The 26050-nt window shown below is 43.4% G+C and overlaps 1 protein-coding gene across 1 annotated transcript in view; it reads left to right on the top strand.

The window, feature by feature from the left end:
• The window catches only part of LOC120064127 (plexin-A1-like), a 257343-nt gene extending 232728 nt beyond the window's left edge, over positions 1-24615 (top strand). Inside the window, exons 22-32 of the mRNA XM_039014494.1 lie at positions 145-401; positions 2979-3045; positions 3898-4044; positions 4379-4538; positions 4676-4779; positions 15462-15558; positions 15841-16031; positions 18604-18773; positions 20432-20644; positions 21499-21649; positions 21935-24615. Coding sequence (XP_038870422.1) covers positions 145-401; positions 2979-3045; positions 3898-4044; positions 4379-4538; positions 4676-4779; positions 15462-15558; positions 15841-16031; positions 18604-18773; positions 20432-20644; positions 21499-21649; positions 21935-22030 — 1653 coding nt within the window. The 3' untranslated portion in view covers positions 22031-24615. The remainder of the gene's footprint in view (positions 1-144; positions 402-2978; positions 3046-3897; positions 4045-4378; positions 4539-4675; positions 4780-15461; positions 15559-15840; positions 16032-18603; positions 18774-20431; positions 20645-21498; positions 21650-21934) is intronic.
• The last annotated feature ends 1435 nt before the right edge of the window (positions 24616-26050 follow it).

Here is a 26050-nt window from a genome sequence, read left to right as displayed (position 1 = left end):
CTATTGGGGGGGGGGGGGTGTTGTTTGATTCATACAGCTTCATGGAGAGTGTGTGTGCAAGTTTGTGCCTGTGTGCGCGACCAGATGTCTGTGATATTGGGTCTTTTGTACCTCAAAGACTGCTCTGCCCCCTCTCTCTGATAGGTTCAGGCCAATGTGGAGAAGGCTCTCACCCTGTTCGGCCAGCTGCTCACCAAGAAGCACTTCCTCTTGACCTTCATCCGCACGCTTGAAGCTCAACGCTCTTTCTCCATGCGAGACCGCGGCAACGTGGCGTCGCTGGTCATGACTGCGCTCCAGGGCGAGATGGAGTACGCCACAGGGGTGTTAAAACAGCTCCTCTCAGACCTAATCGACAAGAACCTGGAGAGCAAGAACCACCCCAAGCTACTGTTGAGAAGGTACGGTCCACCATTGTGTTGTGTTGGGCTGGTCTATCTGTGTAGCAGTGGGAGGGGGGAGAGGGTTAGGACCTAGAGAGCACGAACCACCCCAAGCTGCTTCTCAGAAGGTGTGATCCGCGTAGGTTGGGGTGTGGTTGGGTCGGGCTTTGCTATATAATCATCAGGAACCTGGAAAGTGAGTACCACCCCCAACGGTTCTGCTTCGAAGGTACGGTCCGCCTGTGTTAGGCTATGAGTAAGGGTGGGTTGGGCTAGCCTATCTGCGTAGCCTATGAGGTGTAGAATTGAGCCTGGTAGAAAAGAAAGAGAGAGGATTGATCTGCCATAGCTTAGTGGTTAGCCGTTTTTGTTATCAGTTAGCTGTTTTTGTTATCAGTTAGCCGTTTTTTGTTATCAGTTAGCCGTTTTTTGTTATCATTTAGCCGCTTTAGTTATTAGTTAGCCGCTTTAGTTATCAGTTATCCATTCTAACGTGTGTTAGACTAAAGAGGGCCGCTGTAGACGGCCAGTAACTGTAGCCTACCTCTCCTCGCTCTCCCACTCTCCTCCTTCCCCTCTCCTCCACCTCAGCATTGTCTCTGTCAGGAAGGATTACACCCCTGAGCACACCCACTGACTCCCACAGGAGGCCCAGCCACTCAGCCAGCCACAGGGCAGACAGGACTACTGAGCCAGACAGAGAGAGAGAGGGAAAAAGGGAGAGAGAGGGGGGAGGGAAAGAGAGGGAAAGAGGGAGTGGAGGAGAGGGAAAGAGGGAGAAGGAGAGAGAGATACATGGAGAGAGAGAGCGAGGGAGGAAGACTGCGAGATGGGGAGAGTGTGAAAGGGGTTGTGGAGTGTGGAAAGAGTGGGAATGACAAAGGTGACTAGAAGGAGAGGGAGGGAGAGACGGAGTACTAGTGGGAGGACGAATGACAGATTAGAGACAGAGAAAGATGGAGGTAGAGGAAGGTCAAGAGAGAGAGAGTGCACGGCACTGGGGAGCGAGAGAATGGAATGTTAAGGCAGAAAATGGGAGAAATATCCCAGGGGAGACCGAGACTGGTAATCAGTTGGGTAAGACCGAGAGAGAGACATGAAGAAAGGGATAGAGCGAAATTATAGACACAGGAATTAAACATGAAATTATGAAAAAGGGATGTTTTTCCCTCTCCATTGAGAGATATGTAATTAAATTCAAATCAAATAAATGACTTTGAGCCAGTCTGCTGCGGCGGTGAAATTGGCATGATGTTGCTAAAAGCCCCGCTGGAGGAATGTGGCACATACACTGTCCTGGTTATGACGATGACACACATATGGCTGCACGCACACAGATTTGAGCTACAGAATTCCCTTTGTGTGTTGGTGTTTTTAGGTTTTAGACTACACTATTCCAAAACATTTTCCATGTTCATTATGAATTATACTACACTTCCATCCACGCATGCATGCCCACTCACTCACTCACTCACTCACTCACTCACTCACTCACTCACTCACTCACTCACTCACTCACTCACTCACTCACTCACTCACTCACTCATTCACTCACTCACACCAGATTAGTAAGGAGTTGGTGTTCACCAGTCCCCAAGTATTAGGTCAGGTAGTGGCCAAAAGCATGTTCCTTCCTGGTCCACTCTACTTTCAACCCCTCTCCTCTACCTCTCCTCTACCTCTCATCTCCCTCTCCTCTATGCGAAGGAAAAAGAACACATTTTGCCCACATCAAACAAATCTGAACAGACTTCTAGGAAGAATAGACTACATGACTTTTCTTCTCACAATCTCTGCTCCCAGTCTCAACCCTGGACAACCTGCTAGCTGGCACACACATACACACATAATCCTTGATTCATCGCTTTCTGAGTAATCATAGTCTCTGGGAATGTATTATTCAGGAGACGGCAGCACTGACTCGAAAAGGAGGGACAGAGGAGGGGGCGGGTGAGAAAACAAAGCTTTTCCCCCTTAAGTCCCTTCCTTTCATACTGTGTCACAAACACACACGCGCGCGCACACACACTCTTCCCTCGTTGCTGTTAACAAATTAAATGTAGTAAGTCGCGTTAATTACAATGCCTTTTAATTACTTGTGTTTTTAACTTTCTTTCTGGAGGGGGGAACCTTTCTGGAGGCTCCTCATTACGAGCCAGGTTGGTGATTAGCAAGAGACGTTAACGAATTAGACTAATTGCTGTGGTTTTAATGAAGATTGCTGGGTTTGCTTTGAAAAAAAGAAATGTGGGTTTTGTTATTTGAGTTAATTTGTTTGTGTGCAGAGAGAAGGGTATAGCCTACCAGCATTCTGTGGGATAATTTTAAGTTAAGCTCTTTGAAGTGAACTTCCGTGTTAAACACCTTTTCCCAGGGAAAATGGTGTGTATTTGCTCTCAGTTACTAGCCCGAGGGGAGGTTGGTCACTTGTTACTAGGAGGAAGAAGGCAGAATTCACTCGAAAATCTCCAATCCTTGTACAGTCGTTCCTCTGTCAGTCAAGTCTTGATTTATGTTGTTGCCATTAAAACTTTGTCATTCCAGAAGATAACGTTTTTCTCTGAATCTTTCTTTTCCTCCCCCCCGCCCCCGTAGGACTGAGTCGGTGGCTGAGAAGATGCTCACCAACTGGTTCACATTTCTCCTCTACAAGTTCCTCAAGGTAAGTCTGTCAGGGACGCAAGCACGTGTTTCGTGTTCGTTAGGCACCAAAGTGAAGAAAACTAACTGAAACAGGGAAGGACGACCTGGGTTTGACCAATAAGAAATGCTTGTTTTTGCTTTCCGTTGCAAACTCTTGTCTTCTGCTCTGAATTGATACGTCTACTCAAGTCTCAAGGAAAAGAGAGGAAAAACACAAAAGTAAAGACCCAGCTGGGTGGAAGGAGCAGAGAAATATGAGGAGATGGAGAAAAAGGTGAAGCCAGGGAGAGAAACTAGCACGAGACGAGCAAGAGTTGGAGGTGAGAATCACTGTGCTAGGCAGAAGTCGGAACGATGGAGGAACAAGGGGAGAAAAGGAGAAAAACCAGAGGCCCCGCTAGCCAACCTCTCATTGCCTCGTTGACACCTTTCACGCAGCAGAGTGCTTTTTCGCTCCTGACTCGTTAACCTTCTGTTAACTCCTCCATCAACTGCCACTAGCGTTGGCCCCAAGCTGAGTGTACATTTCGAAACGTTCTACCTTATTAAAGGCTGTTTTTCCCCGGGTTAAAATGCACAGGGGAGAAATTGCTACCCGGGAGTGGGTCACTTGTCCCCATGCCAATAGCCATGGGAGGCTTGCTATGACGTTTAGCAGTGCCATAGGCACTGTGGCTAACAGCAGATTGGAATGCACTAATTTTACCTTTCATGCATGATCAAACTTGACTTTCTCAAGTAAGTAAGCATACTTGTTGTCTTGCGTTTGAACACTACTCTATTTCCTATTGTTGTGTGTATGTATCAGTGACATGTTCTAAGTGTATTTATGTGTGTAAGTGACCTCTCACCTTTGCCCCTGTGTGTGTAGGAGTGTGCTGGCGAGCCCCTGTTCATGCTGTACTGTGCCATCAAGCAGCAGATGGAGAAGGGGCCTATAGACTCCATCACAGGAGAGGCGCGCTACTCCCTCAGCGAGGACAAGCTCATCAGACAGCAGATTGACTACAAGACCCTGGTCAGTACCGCAGTCACAGCTTGAATCACAAAAGTAAACAGAACACTTTGACATTATCTCACTGAATCAATTCATTGCCCTGAGAACCATTCGTCTGGCTAGCTAGGTAATATAGTAGCTAGAATAGCATAGACGTCAATAAAGCGACTTGGCATAACAGTATAATACGGGCTAATATGTTATATGACACATAGTAGCTGAACTGTCGTGTTTTACACAGTGTCACCTCACATGCCCACACTAATCGCTCTGCTTCAAGCCTCTAGTCCAGTGACTCTTCCCCCTCTCCCAATCTGAACTTTGACCTTTTACCCCCACACCACACACCCTCTAGACCCTGCACTGTGTGAACCCGGAGAACGAGAATGCCCCAGAGGTGACGGTGAAGGGGCTGAACTGTGACACGGTGACTCAGGTGAAGGAGAAGTTGCTGGACGCGGTGTACAAAGGCAGTCCCTACTCCCAGAGACCCAAGGCTGGAGACATGGACCTAGGTGAGGAGGACACACACTTATAAGCACACACACACCTGCGTACGCATCATACATACACACAAATGAGTGCATGCAGACCCACGGACACACACAATAACACCCCTCTCTCTCTCTCTGTCCCCTATGTTTGTGTTCAGAGTGGCGTCAGGGAAGGATGGCCCGGATCATCCTCCAGGACGAGGACGTCACCACCAAGATAGACAACGACTGGAAGAGACTCAACACACTGGCCCATTACCAGGCAAGTCTCTCATGCTTTAGGTTTAGATATCAAAGTTGACTAAGTCATGTTGTTTAATCAATCAGTCAATTATTCAGTCAGTTACATTTTATTTGTAGTCTATACTTTACAATTACAGATTTACAAATATTTCTGCATCGACGTAAGACACCACTCGAACATCACTTGGTGTCTGCAGCCACAAATTCATGGGTGTCATATCACCAATTTCCCCTCAGTGTCTTGGTGGAAACCAGACTGAACCAGGTTTGTCTCTAGGATTTTGTGTGGGGTACAGAGATGAGGTAGTCATTCAAAAAATCATGCTAAACACTATTATTGCACACAGAGTGAGTCCATGCAACTTATTGTGTGACTTTTCTATTATTTAGGCTTGCCATAACAAAGGGGTTGAATACTTATTGACTCAAGACATTTCAGCTTCTCATTTTTTATTAATAAAAATAAAATGAAAAACATAATTCCACTTTTACGTTATGGGGTATTGACACAAAATCTCAATTTAAGCCATTTTAAATTCAGTCTGTAACACAACAAAATGTGGAAAAAGTCAAGGGGTGTGAATAGGGCTGTGGCAGTCATGAAATTCTGTTAGCCGGTGATTGTTAAGCAAATAACTGCCGGTCTCACAGTAATTGACTGTTAATTAACATTAACACGCTTAGCATCTCCTGGCTTCCACGCATAGCCTACAAGCCATTGACGCAGACCGTTGGAACATCTACATTTTTAAAAAGTTTTAAAAACCCATTTAATATAGCCTACACCATCACAATAAATCAATTTATTTTAGACAGGTCTAAAGAAACGTGATATGAAGAAAATGTTGTCTATTTCTGAAGAACAGAATAGCATACTCTGAGTTGTCCTTACAGTATGTTAGGCCCTGATCTGGCTATGCGATAAGGCTGTGAGCTACACTAGTTCATTTAGCAGACAAGATTTGCTTAGAATTCCATGGCATAATTGTTTTTATTATTTTATAGTATGAAGAATTCCATTTATCATCACTTAATAAAATAAAAAGGATATTTTCTCCAAACGATTTCAAAGCAAGTGCGCACATTCAGCTACTCTGTGTTGAGCGGTTAACAAAGAAACTGTCCTCCTATATGCTTAATTTATGCAACTTATTTATGCAACTTTAATAGTACAAACGTTGGGCTATATGTTTTGATGTTTAATAAATTCTATGGCTGCATGATGGGGCTCTAATGAAAAAAGCAAGCTGCACCCACTTCATCAGTCTCTCATTCACCATTTGACAAGCACTTGATAATATTCACACCAGGCCTCAAATTTCCCGGCGGCATGCCCCTTGAGTGGCCATAATGCCCCCCTAAAAAATCCATGCCTTTTGCAACCAAAGTGGCCGTTGTGCCCTTGGGCTGAATATAATAGGCTAATTATAATTCCATTCTCCCGGCTGCCGTGCTAAGAAGCACCTCTCACTCACATGGCTCTCTCAGATGTAGCCAATGCCTGTCAAGTGATCTGGTCCTGCTCACAAACATTTCACCTAAGAGTCAGCTTCAAGTGAATGAAGACAGACACATCGGGGACACAACCTCTTATTGAAATCTGAGGCGCAAGTTGAAGATTTTAAAACTGTCCACATTTAGCCTACTTTTTGTCAGCCAACAAGATTAATAGGCCTAACGAAGAGCAAAAGCACTAGCCTATGTCATCTAAACTCAGCAAAAAAAGTAACGTCCTCTCACTGTCAACTGTGTTTATTTTCAGCAAACTTAACATGTGTGATATTTGTATGAACATAACAAGATTCAACAACTGAGACATAAACTGAACAAGTTCCACAGACATGTGACTAACAGAAATGGAATAATGTGTCCCTGAACAAAGGGGGGGGTCAAAATCAAAAGTAACAGTCAATATCTGGTGTGGCCACCAGCTGCATTAAGTACTGCAGTGCATCTCCTCCTCATGGACTGCACTAGATTTGCCAGTTCTTGCTGTGAGATGTTACCCCACTCTTTCATCAAGGCACCTGCATGTTCCCGGACATTTATGGGGGGGAATGGCCCTAGCCCTCACCCTCCGATCCAACAAGTCCCAGACGTGCTCAATGGGATTGAGATCCGGGCTCTTCGCTGGCCATGGCGGAACACTGACATTCCTGTCTTGCAGGAAATCACGCACAGAACGAGCAGTATGGCTGGTGGCATTGTCATGCTGGAGGGTCATGTCAGGATGAGCCTGCAGGAAGGGTACCACATGAGGAGGGAGGAGGATGTCTTCCCTGTAACGCACAGTGTTGAGATTGCCTGCAATGACAACACGGTCAGTCCGATGATGCTGTGACACACTGCCCCAGACCATGACAGACCCTCCAGCTCCAAATCGATCCCGCTCCAGAGTACAGGCCTCGGTGTAACGCTCATTCCTTCGACGATAAACACGAATCCGACCATCACCCCTGGTGAGACAAAACCGCGACTCGGCAGTGAAGAGCACTTTTTGCCAGTCCTGTCTGGTCCAGCGACGGTGGGTTTTTGCCCATAGTTGCCGGTGATGTCTGGTGAGGACCTGCCTTACAACAGGCCTACAAGCCCACAGTTCAGCCTCTCTCAGCCTATTGCGGACAGTCTGAGCACTGATGGAGGGATTGTGGGTTCCTGGTGTAACTTGCCATCCTGTACCTGTCCCGCAGGTGTGATGTTCGGATGTACCGATCCTGTGCAGGTGTTGTTACACGTAGTCTGCCACTGCGAGGATGATCAGCTGTCCATCCTGTCTCCCTGTAGCGCTGTCTTAGGCGTCTCACAATACGGACATTGCAATTTATTGCCCTGGCCATATCTGCAGTCCTCATGCCTCCTTGCAGCATGCATAAGGCACGTTCACGCAAATGAGCAGGGACCCTGGGCATCTTTCTTTTGGTGTTTTTCAGAGTCAGTAGAGAAAGGCCTCTTTAGTGTCCTAAGTTTTCATAACTGTAACCTTAATTGTCTACCGTCTGTAAGCTGTTGGTGTCTTAACGACCGTTCCACAGGTGCATGTTCATTACTTGTTTATGGTTCATTGAACAAGCATGGGAAACAGTGTTTAAATCCTTTACATTGAAGATCTGTGAAGTTATTTGGATTTTTGTGAATTATCTTTGAAAGACAGGGTCCTGAAAAAGGGACGGTTTACTATCCCCCATAGCACAAAAGTTGACCTATTCTATTGGTCAACTTGTTCTTCTGTGCAATAAATAAATATTCCAAACATACTCTGGGACAGCTGTGGGATGCGATAGATCCCAAATTAATACAGCGATAGAACATCGCTCCGAGATGCACAAATACTATATACCATTTAAAATGTGTGCATCTTTCCTTTAAGGGGCAATTTAATCTTAAATCAGCTATAAATCTTCTTGTGACAGGGGGAATGAAAGTGTGTTGTGTGCAACAGGGAGGGGCAATTGAATGCAAGCTTCACAAAAAAAAGATACAATTGTAAAAAATAAGAAATAGTGTTATGCTCAACCCACTTAGTTTTCCACCACAAAACACCAGAAAATAGCCAAAAAGAGTAGAACCAGCTCACCTGCTTTTACACTATGATTTGACATGTAGATGTTCATTTTTTTTCAGTATTTAAAAATAAATAGTTTTACCATATTCAAATTTGAGTTCAGTTCACGTTAACATGCTTGACCTCAAAATGAGGGACAAGTTGTTGTTGTTTTTTTACCTTAAAATGAATCACTAATCACATTAAATAAATAATAATCTCCAGACATTACTTTCCCAAAGTAACAAAATAACGGGCTTTACAATGATGGTGAAAACTTGGAGAAATTTAGAGTTTTAGCTGCGTATAAAAATTCAGAGGGACATACCAACATTTTGGTGCTTTAGCAAGTCTTTATTCATATTAAAAATCATATTTTTTGCATTTTCATGTGGTCTATATTAAAGGGGACTACATTTAATATAACAGGCTTTTAAAATCCAATATTGGTGCACACTTTCTTCTTCAAATATCACGCAAAAGGGACTCATTTCGTGAAACGACTCTCATGCTACTTGTATACTGATTCTAAACATATTTTTGCTATCACACCAATAAAAACGTCAGTCATTGATTTAGGGCTGACTCTGACTAAAAGAAAGTATTGGTCAACCGAGTCCATTGGTCAAATTTTTCAAACGTGTATTTTTCCATGTATAGACACATCCTTTGTGTTTTGATCAAATCAGCTATATCCACTGAGCTTGTCTGATGCTTTAAGAGCACTCTTTGATGAAATGATTAAGACACACAGATGACTAGAGGGAGTCCGACCGCAACTGATTTGATTGTGCTGGGCCGGCCTGAGACTTGCTGCACCGAAGGAAAAAAAAACAATAACAGTGAGTGACTGTGTGACTAGCACCGTTGTCTCTTTCTCTCTCCTCCCTGCTGCAGTGACCAGCACAGAACATGAGCAGTGTTTATCGTGCTGTCTGTGTTGCTGAAGCTGCATCATAATGCAGGTAGCCTAGTGGTTAGAGCGTTGGACTAGTAACCGAAAGGTTGCAAGATCGAATCCCCGAGGTAAAGGTAAAAATCTGTCATTCTGCCCCTGAACAAGGCAGTTAACCCACTGTTCCTAGGCCGTCATTGAAAATAAGAATTTGTTCTTAACTGACTTGCCTAGTTAAATAAAGGTAAAATAAAAAATATATAATTACAACCATTTCTGACTGAAAAGTTATGTTACTGAAATCACTCGTTTAGGAGAAACAATCCCTATGTCTCTCTTCGCGTGACAAATGTATGCATCAAATGCGCGTGACCAATAGGGCCCGACCTAGAGGACTTCATAATCATATTAATAAATTGGTTATAACAAACTCTGAACACCGTAATACATGTGACAGCAAAATGGATGCAGATGATGTGACAAATAAACTTGAAATGTGGGAATGTTTGGGATATTTTGGAAGTCAAATGTGTGGAAATACTTGATCAAGAAAAATAAGGTAAGGAGCAAGCGCTGCATGCATATTATGCCAAACAGGTGCAGTTTGTTTACAATATAATTTTTCAGATCATTTGGTGCAATGTAAAGAACACTAAATAAATTATAAGGTACCAAAGAGTCTGTTGCAATGGGAGGGAGGGGCTTTTATTACAGAAAATACTTCTTTAACGACTCAAACGCGAAGGATTTACTCCAAATAACCAACCAGGCCCAAATCCCTGTTATTCGCGAGAAGAGAAGACACAGATACAGGGGACGCAAGTCCAGGTGTCTTGATTGAATTCATCGGCGAGTGGGTAACAGCCTCTACCATCCACTCTATTGGCCAAATTGCAATCACTGGCGAATAAACTGGATGAGCTCCGGTCAAGACTATCCTACCAACAGGACATTAAAAACTGCAATATCTTATGTTTCACCGAGTCGTGTCTGTACGACGACATGGATGATATACAGTTGGCTGGTTTTTCCGTGCATCGACAAGACAGAACAGCTGCCTCCGGTAAGACAAGGGGTGGTGGTCTGTGTCTGTTAATAACAGCTGGTGCGCAAAATCGAATATTAAAGAAGTCTCAAGGTTTTGCTCGCCTGAGGTAAAGCATCTCTATTTTTCATAACTCTCATAACTTCATAACTCTTCATAACCGATGCTGGCACTAAGACCGCACTCAACGAGCTGTATAAAGCCATAAGCAAACAAGAAAATGATCAACCAGAGGCGGCGCTCCTAGTGGCCGGGGACTTTAAAGGCAGGGAAACTTCAATCCGTTTTACCTAATTACATGTGCAACAAGAGAGGAAAACCTCTAGACCACCTTTACTCCACACACAGAGATGTGTACAAAGCTCTCCCTCGCCCTCCATTTGGCAAATCTATCCTCCTGATTCCTGCTTACAAGCAAAAACTAAAGCAGGGAAGTACCAGTGACTCGCTCAATACGGAAAGTGGTCAGACGATGCAGATGCTAAGCTACAAGACTGTTTTGCAAGGACAGACGGTAATATGTTCCGGGACTCATCCGATGGCATTGAGGAGTCACCAGCTTCATCAATAAGTGCATCGATGACGTTGTCCCAACAGTGACCATACATACAGTTGAAGTCTGAAGTTTACATACACTTAGGCTGGAGTCATTAAAACTCGTTTTTCAACCACTCCACAAATTTCTTGTTAACAAACTATAGTTTTGGCAAGTTGATTAGGACATCTACTTTGTGCAAGACACAAGTAATTTTTCCAACAATTGTTTACAGACAGATTATTTCACTTATAATTCGCTATATCACAATTCCAGTGGGTCAGAAGTTTACATACACTAAGTTGACTGTGCCTTTTAAACAGCTTGGAAAATTCCAGAAAATGTTATGGCTTTAGAAGCTTCTGATAGGCTAATTGACATCATTTGAGTCAATTGGAGGTGTACCTGTGGATGTATTTCAAGGCCTACCTTCAAACTCAGTACTTCTATGCTTGCCATCATGGGAAAAGCAAAATAAATGAGCCAAGACTTCAGAAAAACAATTGTAGACCTCCACAGGTCTGGTTCATCCTTGGGAGCCATTTCCAAATGCCTGAAGGTACCACATTCATCTGTACAAACAATAGTACGCAAGTATAAACACCATGGGACCACGCAGCCGTCATACCGCTCAGGAAAGAGACGCATTCTGTCTCCTAGAGATGAATGTACTTTTGTGCGAAAAGTGCAAATCAATCCGAGAATAACAGCAAAGGACCTTGTGAAGATGCTGGAGGAAACAGGTACAAAAGTATCTATATCCGCAGTAAAACGAGTCCTATATCGAAGCCACTGCTCCAAAACCACCATTAAAAAGCCAGACTACGGTTTACAACTGCACATGGGGACAAAGATCAAACTTTTTGGAGAAATATCCTCTGGTGTGATGAAACAAAAATAGAACTGTTTGGCCGTAATGACCATTGTTATGTTTGGATGAAAATGCTTGCAAGCTGAAGAACACCATCCCAACCGTGAAGCACGGGGGTGGCAGCATCATGTTGTGGGGGTGCTTTGCTGCAGGAGGAACTGGTGCACTTCACAAAATAGATGGCATCATGAGGGAGGGAAATTATGTGGATATATGGAAGCAACATCTCAAGACATCATTTGCTTGGTCGCAAATGGGTCTTCAAATGGACAATGACCCCAACCATACGTGCAAAGTTGTGGCAAAATGCCTTAAGGACAACAAAGTCAAGGTGTTGGAGTGGCCATCACAAAGCCATGACCTCAATCGTATAGAAAATTTGTGGGCAGAACTGAAAAAGCCTGTGTGAGCAAGGAGGCCTACAATCCTGACTCAGTTACACCAGCTCTGTCAGGAGGAATGGGCCAAAATTCACCCAACTTATTGTGGGAAGCTTGTGGAAGGCTACCCGAAACGTTTGACCCAAGTTATTCAATGTAAAGGCAATGCTACCAAATACTAATTGAGTGTATGTAAACTTCTGACCCACTGGGAATGTGATGAAAGAAATACAAGCTGAAATAAATCATTCTCTCTTATTATTCTGACATTTCACATTCGTAAAATAAAGTGGTGATCCTAACTGTGCTAAGTCAGGGAATTTCTACTAGGATTTAATGTCAGGAGTTGTGAAAAACTGAGTTTAAATGTATTTGGCTAAGGTGTATGTAAACTTCCGGCATCAACTGTACATACCTCAACCAGAAGCCATGGATTACAGGCAACATCCGCACTGAGCTAAAGGGTAGAGCTGCCGCTTTCAAGGAGCTGGTCTCTAACCCGGACGCTTATAAGAAATCCCGCTATGCCCTCCGACGAACCATCAATCGGGCAAACGTAATTGCAGGACTAAGATTGAATCCTACTTCCCCCGGCTCCGACGCTCTTCGGATGTGGCAGGGCTCGCAAACTATTACAGACTACAAATGGAAGCCCATCTTCGAGCTGCCTAGTGACAGAAGCCTACCAGACGAGCTAAATTACTTCTATGCGCGCTTCAAGGCAAGAAATACTGAATCATGCATGAGAGCACCAGCTGTTCCGGACGACTGTGTAATCACGCTCGCCGTAGCCGATATAGGGATAGCCCCCTTTTATTCAACTTTCGCCTAAATGACATACCCAAATCTAATTGCCTGTAGCTCAGGCCCTGAAGCAAGGATATGCATATTATTGATACCATTTGAAAGGAAACACTTTGAAGTTTGTGAAATGTGAATTGAATGTAGGAGAATATAACACAATTGATCTGGTAGAAGAAAATACAAAGAAAAAAACTACCGGTCTTTTTCTACCACCATCTTTGAAATGCAAGAGAAAGGTCATAGTTATAGCCATCACTCTGGTTGTAATTCCGATAGTGTCCACAAGATGGCAGCAGTATATGTGCAAATGGATAACTTGAAAAATGAGTGAACAAGAAGACTTTTAGTGTGAAGTCCCCAGGTACATTTGGGCAAATCGTGAAGGAGACATTCGCATTCATATTCCATTTTTCTGCAAGAATATTGTCAAATCTGTTTGCTTGGACTTTTATTTAGCTTTCCAAGTATTAGTAGCCATATTATAAGTTCAAGATTTGCTCTGAATATAACTCTGGACACAACGTATAATAATATTCAAACGGAAAAGGCATGCTGTCGCAAAAGGTTAGCGCCTACATTTTGAGACCAAGACGGGGTTTCCGGATACTCCCATAAAGCCCATTGGCTCATTGGCTATCTAGCTAGCTTTGTTTGAACCCGATATGTGCTTATTTGACAAAGATACAGTCTTTCAAGTGATGGCCGCCCGCGTCATCGGTGTGCCATGAAGGCGTTACTCTCTGACCAAATATGGTGTCCTAAAGGATATACTACACCCCTAATGAAATAGTGAAGTCTTGTTACCTTCTAGGATCTCTGAGGAATAGATACAAATGTGAATTTACTCGTTCAAACAATGTTTAGGGTGAGATTTTCACAGATTCCTTTCTTTTCAAATTGAACGAGTGGAAATACAAAATTGATCGTGCTTGCTATATGGACCTTTTAAGGATATGAAAAATGATTTTATCTAACAAAACAACACTTTATGTTATCTCTGGGACCCTTTGGATGATAAATCAGAGCAAGATTTCAGAATGTAAGTATACATTCACCTTCAGAGCTGAATTTATCGCATTGAAAAATGTGTTTTGTTGTTAGGAGCTCTCCTCAAACAATAGCATGGCAATTTTTTCGCAGTAATAGCTACTGTAAATTGGACAGTGCAGTTATATTAACAAGAATTTTATTATTTTCAGCCAATATAAGTCACTTATATGAACCGACATTTGTTGTTTCTCTAAAATCTGCGATCTTGACATAACGCGCTGCGTGATTTACAACTGTCCCGTTACCGGGACGCCTATCCCTAATTAAACAGGTCAACATTCAGACCGATTACCTGGACGTGTACTCCGAGCATGTGCTGACCAACTGGCAAGTGTCTTCACTGACGTTTTCAACCTGTACCTGACCGATTCCGTAATACCAACATGTTTCAAGCAGACCACCATAGTCCCTTTGTCGGTATCATACACCCACTCATGACTGCAGTGTCCGCCAATCCCAGATGGTGAGGTTATGGTTCCTTCCTGAACATGCCTTTTACCACGAGGAACCAACCAATCCCGGGAGGGAAAAGTACCTCCCAAAGTGCTTTACATTGTACTGGAGTCAATCACTCCAGTCATCAGAAATGTGTATCAGTATTTTCTGACCGTATGTCATGTGCAAAGTGTTCTGAGTGTTCACTATTTGTTTGTACAGTGCCAATACATCTATACCCAGACAGTTTATTAAAAACACCCATCTTATACCGGGTCGGACCCCCTTTGCCTCCAGAACAGCCTGAATTATTTGCGGCATGAATTCTACAAGTCTGAAACTTTCCACATGAATGATGGTCCATGCTGACGCAATAGCATCACGCAGTTGCTGCCGATTGGATGGCGGTATACCTCCCCCACCAGCCTGTACCGTTGACACCAGGCAGGATGGATCTATGGTCTCATGCTGCTTACACCAAATCCTGACCCTGCCATCAGCATGCGCAACAGGAACCGGTATTCGTCGGACCATGGGATGTTTTTCCACTCCTCAGTTGTCCAGTGTTTGTGATCGCATGCCCACTTGACCCACTTCTTCTTGTTCTTAGCTGGTAGGAGTGGAACCCGGTATGGTCGTCTGCTGCAATAGCCCATCTGGTTAAATAAAGGTGAAATAAAAAATAAATGAAATCTGTGACAAGGATCGACGAGTTGTGCGTTCCAAGATGTCGTTCTGCACACCACTCTCGTTCTGTGTTGCTCTCTCATCAACAAGCAATTTTCGCCCACAAGACTGCTGCTGACTGGATGTTTTTTGTTTGTCTTTCCGTTCTCGGGAAACCCTTGACACTGTTGTGCGTGGAAAGCCCTTGAGGGCGGCCGTTTCTGAGAAACTGGATCCAGCGTGCCTGGCACCGACTATCATACCACGCTCGAAGTCGCTTAGGTCACTCATTTTGCCCATTCTAGCGTTACATTTTACTGTAGCTGGATGCCTGTCTGCCTGATTTATATAGCAAGCCATGGCCACTTGACTCACTGTCTGTAAAAGCGATCCATTTTCGTGAACGGAGCTGTACCTAATAAACTGGCCGGTGAGTGTATATCTCTAACTGTTTTGATGTTCCCTATATTCCCAATCAGGTGACGGATGGCTCAGTGATCGCCCTAGTGCCCAAGCAGAACTCTGCCTACAACATCTCCAACTCCTCCACCTTCACCAAGTCCCTCAGCAGATACGGTGTGTGTTTGCATTTAGACAGGCAGCCCAATTCTGATCTTTTTTTTATCCACTAACTGTTTTTTTGACCAATCACATGGGTGTGATCAGGGGTGATCTGATTGGTCAAAACACCAATTAGTCTTGACAGTAATGTTTGAGAGTGATGTAAGTGACTAGAGACTACCCCCTCCCCCTCTCTTGATCCCCTCTCTTCCTCTCATATCCTATCTCTATCACATGTCACATAATGCATTCATCTGAATCCGAACCATGTCCCCTCTACCCCATCTTCCCGTCCAGAGAGTATGTTGAGGACGGCCAGTAGTCCAGATAGCCTGCGCTCCCGCACCCCCATGATCACGCCCGACTTGGAGAGTGGCACCAAGCTGTGGCACCTGGTCAAGAACCACGACCACTCGGACCAGCGTGAGGGCGATCGCGGCAGCAAGATGGTCTCTGAGATCTACCTGACCCGCCTGCTCGCCACCAAGGTAAAACAAAGTTAGACACTTTCCCTCTCTACAGCATTGCAGAGTTCACACACACACAGGCTGACAGGTATGCAGGCGGGGTGATTGGTTGAGCCTTCTTGGGTGCGTGACAAAACACAAAACAATGGCAGACAATTTCTCTCCCCTCGGATCTAAAACTAGTTGTAACCACGAACTTCAATGACTAATATTCCTGCACCCCAATAACATTGTTGTCGAAAGGGCTTGTTAGCGATCCCTTTATAAGCCACGTTTTCTTATAAAAAATGGCTGACGTTAGCTACACTGCGTCTAGGCTCTGGAGCTCATGGGCACATAGACCTGTCACGTAGGCTTCAGGAGCCAGCTGGTTAGATATGATCCCACCATGGGCAACAACAACTAGCTACTAGTTCATTTTCAGCCAAATATGTTCAACTCATAGCTAGTTTATCCACCACATTTAGAAAGATGGCTACTGACTGAAATGTAGCTAGCTAGCATGCTGAATCACACTAGGGATTAAACATTTTCTGAAAATCTACAGTTTCTATACCGGGAATTATTCATATTTGTCCCTGGAAATACCTTAAAAATCAGAATTGCCCATTTGAAAGCATTTTAAAACCAAGATAGGGTTACTCAGGGTTCCCTCAAAATAAGATTGTCGATGTGCCACATTGCCGTCTTGGCTGCACCACTATGTAAAGATTTTACAGCAAGTGAAACTGATATTTAGTAATGATAGAATAACTTTGGTCGCCAATGACATTGTTGTGAATTGCTAAACAGGCCATTCATAAATTCAGAGCGTTATCATGTTCCTCAATTAATTCAACGCATTTCGGCAGTAGGCTCGACACAGAGCGCACCCCGAGTAGGTCAGAGCGTTGCCGAATCATGCAAACTTTGTAACGGCATTCAAACGAAAGTCAAATGACCAAAGTGGCTAAGCTTGCTAGATAACCTCCAACGAATGACAGAATATCTCCTATTTGGCTAAATCACGTTGATGGTTATACAGATATCAGATCAGCTCATGAATAATGGAGAGATGAAGAGTGGAAATATCAAGGTGGGGACCAACTTTGTTAAAAAATATCCTTATCTACCCTCATACCGTTTGTTGATCACACATTCTCTACCGAAGCTCTCATATGGGCAGCAATACGAGACAGCGCGGAGAAGCGGGGGACATTTTATGGCGGTATTTTGACATGCATAGGCGAGACGTGCTTTGATAATGCAACCTATCGATTATTGATTAAAGTTAGGAATTTTTATGCGATTTCTATGAATTTGTTCTTAACTGACTTGCCTAGAGGGAAAATAAAGGTAAAATAATTGTTTTTTTTAAATGCCGGCGAGCAAGCTAAACAGACGGCTCTGCAGTGCGTCTGTGTGACGTTTCACACCCAAGAAGGCTCAACCAATCACCCGACGTAACTGATGAATATTAATGACTTTGCCTACAGCTATCCTATAAAAGGAGGATAGCTCCTCCAATAAAGAAAAACAACACCCACTGTCCAAGCTCGAACCGCTTTCCTCCCGCAGCCAGCTCGCTCATTGACCTTTGTTTCCCCGGCGACTGGCTCAGAGGCTCATTAACATTTTTCATAACCTTTTGCATGAGGAGGTGCAGCTCCCAAACGCTACGTTGTGTCTTAATTAGCAGCCTGACCTTTGGCTATTGAGCTGTTTGGTGTTAGCTGGAATCAGGTCCCGGGCGAGGGGGGGGGGGGGGGGTAGGGGGCTTTTTCCTAGGACCTAGAACATTTTATTGGTACCCTCAAGGCAGTGTTTGAATTGATTAATGGGGGTGTCCATATTTTTGTTCTAGCCCAGCTATAAAACACACCTTGGTTGAATCAAGCGCTTCCAGATGAGTTGGTTTGTGTTGGGCTAGAACAAAAATGCGCATTCCTTCAAGTCACCCGGGCCCAGGTTTGCTGTTCAGCGTTGCATTCGTAAGAGTGCATTGTACCGAACATTCCAGATGGAAATGCTCTTGCAGGTAGAAGGCTCTTGTTTCTATCTGATCGTTCCACAACGTGAATGCAGCCCAGCCCATGTTTTAATGAGACTGGTGCTAGTGACACTAGTATTAAGCACTAGAGCCGGTGTTATGCTATTAACCGACAGCCTGTTACTTTCTGCTCCTCCATGCCTTGTTGGTAGCATATCATCTACCAGGCGCAGAATGCCCCACAATACCATGCAGTCATTTAAAAGGTGCTAACTACGTTAAGGGATTTTTGCTCACCCTTGCAATATCTCTCCCCTGTTCTTTTCTCATTATCTTGTGATTTCCATTGTTACTTCAGGTAGAAAAGTGCAAGGTTAGGAAAATGGGGGTTGGAGTGTTTTTAATCATTAACGCAAGTGGGAGGACAACAGGAGACTTGGCCAAGTGTAGTTTCTACTTATTGTAATAGTGCCTGATACTTTCGATTCTTCCCCAAAGTGCACACCCTGCCAATCTGGCTCTCCAAGCAGCCTCAATCAAATGCTCCCAAGTATTTGAAAGAAAACCAATACTTTTTTAACCCAGGTCTGTGATTCATCTCCGTCTTCCTTCTCGTCTCCCCAGGGTACGTTGCAGAAGTTTGTGGACGACCTGTTTGAGACTATCTTCAGCACGGCCCACAGAGGTAGCGCCCTGCCACTCGCCATCAAGTACATGTTTGACTTCCTGGACGAGCAGGCCGATAAACACTCCATTTCTGACTCGGACGTACGGCACACGTGGAAGAGCAACTGGTGAGTGGGTCAGGGCAGTTTGTGCATGTATGTTGGGTGTGTGTGAGACAGAGGGAGGAAGAGCAGGTTTTTGTCTAGGATAGTATATGTGACCGTGTGTGAGAGAAGTTGGGTAATAGTGTTTTTCCTTGCAGTGTTTGGGGGTGAGTGTTGGGGACAGGGGATGCTGGTGGGAAAAGCTATAGAAGGATGGGCTATTTGTAATGGCTGGAATGGAATATGGAACCGTATCAAATACATCAAACATATGGAAACCACATGTTTCACTCCGTTCCATTTACTCCATTCCAGCCATTACAATGAGCACGTCCTCCTACAGTGGCAAGAAAAAGTATGTGAACCCTTTGGAAATACCTGGATTTCTGCATAAATTGGTCATCAAATTTGAGCTGATCTTCATCTGTCACAATAATAGACAAACACAGTCTGCTTAAACTAATAACACACAAACAATTATGCGTTTTCATGTCTTTATTGAACACACCGTGTAAACATTCACAGTGCAGTATGTGAACCCTTGCATTTAATAACTGGTTGACTCTCCTTTGGCAGCAATAACCTCAACCAAACATTTTCTGTAGTTGCGGATCAGACCTGCACAACAGTCAGGAGGAATTTTGTGCCATTCCTCTTTACAAAACTGTTTCAGTTCAGCAATATTCTCGGGATGTCTGGTGTGAACTGCTCTCTTGAGGTCATGCCACAGCATCTCAATTGGTTTGAGGTCAGGACTCTGACTGGGCCACTCAAGAAGGCATATTTTCTTCTGTTGAAGCCATTCTGTTGTTGATTTACTGTGTTTTGGGTCGTTGTCCTGTTGCATCACCCAACTTCTAATGAGCTTCAATTGGCGGACAGATAGCCTCACATAACATGCAAAATGTCTTGATAAACTTGGGAATTAATTTTTCTGTCGATGATAGCAAGCTGTCCAGGCCCTGAGGCAGCAAAGCAGCCCCAAACCATGATGCTCCCTCCACCATACTTTACAGTTGGGATGAGGTTTTGATGTTGGTGTGCTGTGCCTTTTTTTCTCCACACACTAGGGAGAGTAGCCGCAGTGCTAAACTTTCTCCATTTATAGACAATTTGTTTTACCGTGGATTGATGAACATCAAGGCTTTTAGAGATACTTTTGTAACCCTTTCCAGCTTTATGCAAGTCAACAATTCTTAATCTTAGGTCTTCTGAGATCTCTTTTGTTCGAGGCATGGTTCACATCAGGCAATGCTTCTTGTGAATAGCAAACTCAAAAAAAAAATCATAGGGCAAGGCAGCTCTAACCGACATCTCAAATCTCGTCTCATTGATTGGACTCCAGGTTAGCTGACCCCTGACTCCAATTAGCTTTTGGAGAAGTCATCAGCCTAGGGGTTCACATACTTTTTCCAACCTACACTGGGAATGTTTAAATGATGTATTCAATATAGACAAGAAAAATACAATAATATGTGTGATGTTAGTTTAAGCACACTTTTTTTGTCTATTGTTGTGACTTAGATGAAGATCAGATCAAATTCGATGACCAATTTATGTAGAAACCCAGGTGATTCCAAAGGGTTCACATACTTTTTCTTGCCACTGCATAGTTCGTCCCACCAGCCTCCTCTGGTTATGGTTAACTCAAATGTGTTCCCTCTCTCCTTCCCTCCCCCCAGTCTTCCTCTGAGGTTCTGGGTGAACGTGATCAAGAACCCCCAGTTTGTGTTTGACATCCACAAGAACAGCATCACAGACGCCTGTCTGTCTGTGGTGGCCCAGACCTTCATGGACTCCTGTTCTACCTCAGAACACAAGCTGGGCAAAGACTCACCCTCCAACAAGCTGCTCTACGCTAAAGACATTCCCAACTACAAGAACTGGGTGGAACGGTACGGCTAGTAGCTTTGTTATGCACCTGGCAGACATTTTGGATCGGGTTGAAAATGAGGCACTTGGTTTCACTTTGTTTAAGATTGGATTCAAACAGGGTTTTATCCTCCTTTTAAACCATTTGATGCATCATATGATGTATCATACTGTATGAAAGAGTAATTTGCACCGTTCAAGATGAGGTATTTTGTAACGATAAGTGTCTTACTCTTAAATAATTTCTGGGTAACAATTAATTACCTTACTGTAGTAGTTTTCCATTTAATGTTCAAACTTTTTTTTTAATGCGTTTTAGCAAAATAACTTTCTCAAGCAAGAATATTGCTAGGACTGTCTGGGAGTGGTCTGGGTGGGGAGGGAAAATCTGAAAACTAGCCGTTACTGGCTCTTTGTTATTGGTTTATTTACCAATTTACCGCATGGTGATATCACCAGGCAAGGAGAAACTTCACCCATGTAAAACCTGCTGATTAGAAGGTCCTGTGTAGACCAGGACCTATCAATAACACTGATCACATTTTTTACACCTTTACAGTGTTACTTTCATCTGTTGTACAATATGATACAAAACACAGGAGAAAACTGAATTTGACTGCACCGGGCCTTTGATATATATTCAAATGGCACACGCTTAAACAATGGGGGGTCTAAACTTGAGAATTCTACCTAGTGTCGATAGGGTTAATGGCAAGCGCCTTGATGAATCATTTGGTCTTTTGATCCTCTCTCCTATCCCTTCTTTTTTTTTGTTCCCCTTCCCTCGCTGTCTCTTCTCCCTCTCCTTTCTGTCTCTCCTCTCTCTCTCTCTTTTTCTCCTTTAATCACCCTACTTTAATCCTGTTGTTTCTCTCAGGTACTACTCCGACATCTCGCGGATGCCTGTCATCAGTGACCAGGATATGAGTGCGTACCTGGCGGAGCAGTCGCGGCTCCACCTCAGCCAGTTCAACAGCATGAGCGCCCTGCACGAGATCTACTCCTACATAGTCAAGTACAAGGACGAGGTGAGGACAGTGGCCACCATTTTGTTTTTTTGTTTATTTATTTAGCCTTTATTTAGAAAGGATTGCACCCTACTTTGGAATATATCACTTTGAGAAAGTGCTCCGTTGTTGCTCTCAATTACTGCTTTTGTCAAATTAATGTGACGGTTTCTCATTGTTCTTCTCCCTCCCTCCCCTCCTCTCTCATTCGCTATTGCCCTCTCTCTCTCTCCATCCCTCCCCTTTGTCTCTTTCCTTCTCTCTGTCTCTCGGTGTCTCTCTCTCTCTCTCTCTCTCCATCCTCAGATTCTGTCAGCTTTGGAGAGGGATGAGCAGTCGCGGAGGCAGAGACTCAGGAGCAAGCTGGAGCAGGTCATTGACACAATGGCCCTGGCCAGCTGAGGAACGACCCTTCCTCTCATCCTATTCTTCTCCATCTTCCTCTCCGTCTCTCCTCACCCAGAGAAAATGAAACTCAGACAGTGTGGTTTTCAAACCCTCCTAAAAACACATGATGAGCTACTGCAAAGGACAGAAGGCAGTACACTGCACAGGGGCGATTCAGCAGTACTGGGCGGGCCTGTGCGTGTGTGTATGTGTGTGTAAATGCAGGTCTATAAGTGTGTATGTGTGTCAGAGACCGGGGCACTGGACATTTCGTCGCACACACACCGAGAGACAACATCACCGGAAAGCATTTTGATTATCGTAGCTGTTGTCGTCGTGGTTTTGTTTCTCCGCTGTCGGTTTTCCTGGATTTTGTCTTCGCTGAAGCCGTGTCTCGGGTAGCCAGGATGGGAGTTTTGGAATGGAACTCCGTTTTGGCATCACGAAAAGGACGGAACGTTGTTTGGACATGGGCCTTTCTCGGAGCCAATGAGAGAGTGGTCACATGATTCCTGTAGGAGTCAAAGACATTATTACTGTTTTGTTTTCGTATAATTTTTTTAAAATAAATGTAATCAACTGCCCACTCTGATCTCTCGCCACCTGTGTTACTGCTGAATTTGCACAATTTACAGAAAAGTTACAAAGGAAGACTATATAGATATTATATATAAATACAACTACATTTTTTAAGAAATTAAGATTAGGGTTAAAACATTTCAGTTTTTAGCTGACAAACACAATTTTAAAAAATCCATCAACAATGAAACTTTAATTTGATATTTTGAGCAACAAAAGAAAATCTACATTAGAAGAATAAAACAACCGCAAACGAAAAATAAACAAAAGTTATCCTGTGCCATGTTTTTGTTGTTGTTGTGAAGTGCAAAGACATTTTGTTAGATGGAATATGCTACCGTATGATTTAAATATGCCTAGTGACTGAAATTATTCTCTGAGTAATAAAAGATACGAAATGTAAAATATCTAGGGAAGAAAAAAGCAACTTTGTCCCTTAGGGCAACCATAGGAAGGGCATCTCATTATATTGTCATATTTCTGTATTGAAAAGTTGCGAAAATAAGAATTTGCTGTAATTTCCGATCTGTCGCGCAATCTCGTTTTTTGAAAAGCATCACAGACTCACGCAAGCGTTGCTTCTTTTCCTAGACACTTCAGATTAAATCTAGTTTGAAGGCTAATTTGTATCTTCCAGGGCTAAAGAATTTGACCGTTTGTGCTACAGTGGTTGACCAATGTAGAGCATTGCACTACTTGAACCAATAACCATCTATAAGCTACCCCACCACCAGTTAGCATCACCACATCTGATTGGCTAAGCTTGGCAGGAAATTACCAATGCTGAGTGGGGTCATAGGTCAACGTGTGCACATGTGATAGAACATCTACTCTACCCGACATGTGCCCTGAAATAACGTATTGGGTACAGTACATCTTGAGGGGCTGTGAACGGGAGGAAATCCCAATTTTACCCCTAAACAAGTCTCGTGTCTCCACCCCTATTATACAACCGGAAATCCACCCTCCTACAGTATTTCTCTTAATCTCTTCTGTACCTCCCTAGGCATTCTCTCATCCTCGTAACATCCAAAGACAACAACAAGAACAGTCAAACTCTAGGTGGTTCCAGACTTGGTCCACCTATCCACTAGTGTTAGCCTCAGAATGTGTTCTCAGTCAACTTAACTGGTAAAATAAGGGTTAAATAAATAGCTAAATGGGGTCAGGTAGGGCTTTACTAAGCCTCTCAGTCTAAAATGACAAAGTGGAGAAAGACAGAAAGCCTTTTCCAGCTCCAGGCCCCTCTCGCTCATCTCTTCCCAATGCTATTATGCAGATAATAGGCAAGGTGACGGTAGTACGGTACGGAAATCTCCTTCTCTCCTAACCCAGAGATATGAGACGAGACGGGGCTTTAGCTCTCACCCATAGGGGGGTCGGGACTGGGGAGAAGAAGCACCCTCCACTCATTAGCAACACAAGGCTAAGTAATCCCTTAGCTCCCCTGGCACTTGTTTCCATCTAAACAAACCCTAATGCCATGTGTGGCTTAAGCTTTTTTAAATATTTCTCTCTTAAGATAATTGTTATTCTCGCTCTTCTATTTTCCCTTCTTTTTTTGAAGTTTTAGAAGTTTGACTTTGTGGTGCGATGTTTTTTTTTTTAATTGCTTGCCGAAAACCAAACTGTGGTCTAATGTATTTTCGTTTGATTTTGTACATTGTATTTACTTAGTTTTTTTTTTCATGATGATGAAGTGAAATGAAGCTTATGGCAAATTTTATTGTAATTAGGTTGTTTTCGTTGTTTTTCTCGTCTCTCTTTTGAACATGTATATTGTGCGTAATACGGTACGTCGAAGATAAAGACGTCTTTGGTTTATCTGAAGTTGAAGTACTTTACCGATCTAAAGGTTTCTTTTCTGATCTCTACGATCAGTGGAAAACATTGCATCAGATAAGCATCTGTCTTTTCAAGATTGAATGAGTGACTTGATGCTATAATCCACATCTTCATTTTTTTTGAACCATCAGGGCTATCATTCTACTCGGAAATAAATTCTGTTGCAATTCATTGTATGCCAGGTTCCTTCCAATATTCCTCTGCACAGAAATGAAGAAAAAAACACCCCTAAATAGACAGGACACATTGGTACATCTCAAATGGCACCATAATACCTATCTATTGCACTATGGCAGTGGTCAAAACTAGTGCACTATATAGGGAATAGGGTGCCATTTTGGACGCAGGCATTGATGTATACAGCTATACTGCATTCCTGTTGTACCTTTCTCTACATATCGGACCGTTTACGTAGGGGTGCTAGCCTGGTCCCAGATCAGTTTATGATGTATAGCCAAGACAGTATTAACAATGTATTGAGAGGACTGCACAAACAGATTTGAGAGCAGGCTATACAGCTGCTGCTTTGAGAGCCAAACAGAACCCTTCTAGGGACCACTCGTCTTGCACTACTAGCGTTCTTGGGCCAAAACAACATTCCAAAGTTAGCTTCTTCGAACAGAACAGGGTTCCTTTCTAAGCAACCGTGTACCTGACTAACTTGTTGGGAGAAAGCTTTACATTTTGACATAATACATTTTTAACTACTGTACATACTGCCATTTTTTTAATGATTAGTCAGCTTTACAGGGTTTTAAAAAAACATGTTTTTCCACGAGTACACAACCTTCCCTCTTTTGCTGCGTCTATCTTTCGGTGCTCTTAGATCACAAGTTAATGAAGTAGATTGGTCTCCGAAGCTCAGTGAATTTGTTAATAGCAGTCCTATGAAATATCCGCATCGTAACCATGTATGCGGAAAATACATTACACGCTGGCAGCTCGGCCTGTCCAAAATCTTTAATTTGAGTTTCTCCCATCACTGCCCTGGTTGGGTTTCTTATGAAGACGCAACTTATTCTCCATTTCTCAGGACATTGCCTCTGTTGTTTTGCGACGTTCTCTCTGCGCTGTAGTTCCATTGTTTCAATGTTACGGCCTTGAGAGGAGGAGGACTTTAGCTTGTTTTTGCATGACTGCTTGAGTTTTCGATCAATTTGCTTCGCCTAAGTCCAGAAGGCTCCTACGTGAGATTTCATTGTTTCACATGATCTGTCCCTGTTTGTTTGTTTGTATGGTGATTGGCTTGTGTTGGTGTCACTGAAGTGGTACAATGTACAGCATGTCAATTTAGTAGCATCATGGCCATTTAATGTGATCAAGAGGAACCGGCGCTAAAACTTGACAGGGCCTGACATAAAGCTGTCATAGGACCGATATAGTGCTGTCATATGATCGACAGCTTGCCGAAGTCGTTTGTGGCTAGCCCCACATTGTTTGGTTGACCATCTCATGCCATATTACAGTGTTATGTCAATCGACATACATATGAACTGTTATGACCTCACATGGTCCATCTCTCATTAATCTTTCCCTGAACCATCTACACCCAAACAGATTGGGCCAGTTTCCCAGAACCAGAATAAGCCTATTCCTGGATTAAAAAACACC

This window comes from Salvelinus namaycush, chromosome 2 (genome assembly GCF_016432855.1).
Source record: "Salvelinus namaycush isolate Seneca chromosome 2, SaNama_1.0, whole genome shotgun sequence".
Lineage (NCBI taxonomy): Eukaryota > Metazoa > Chordata > Actinopteri > Salmoniformes > Salmonidae > Salvelinus > Salvelinus namaycush.
Note: the sequence above shows the minus strand (reverse complement) of the source record. Positions and strands in the feature narration are given on the sequence as shown.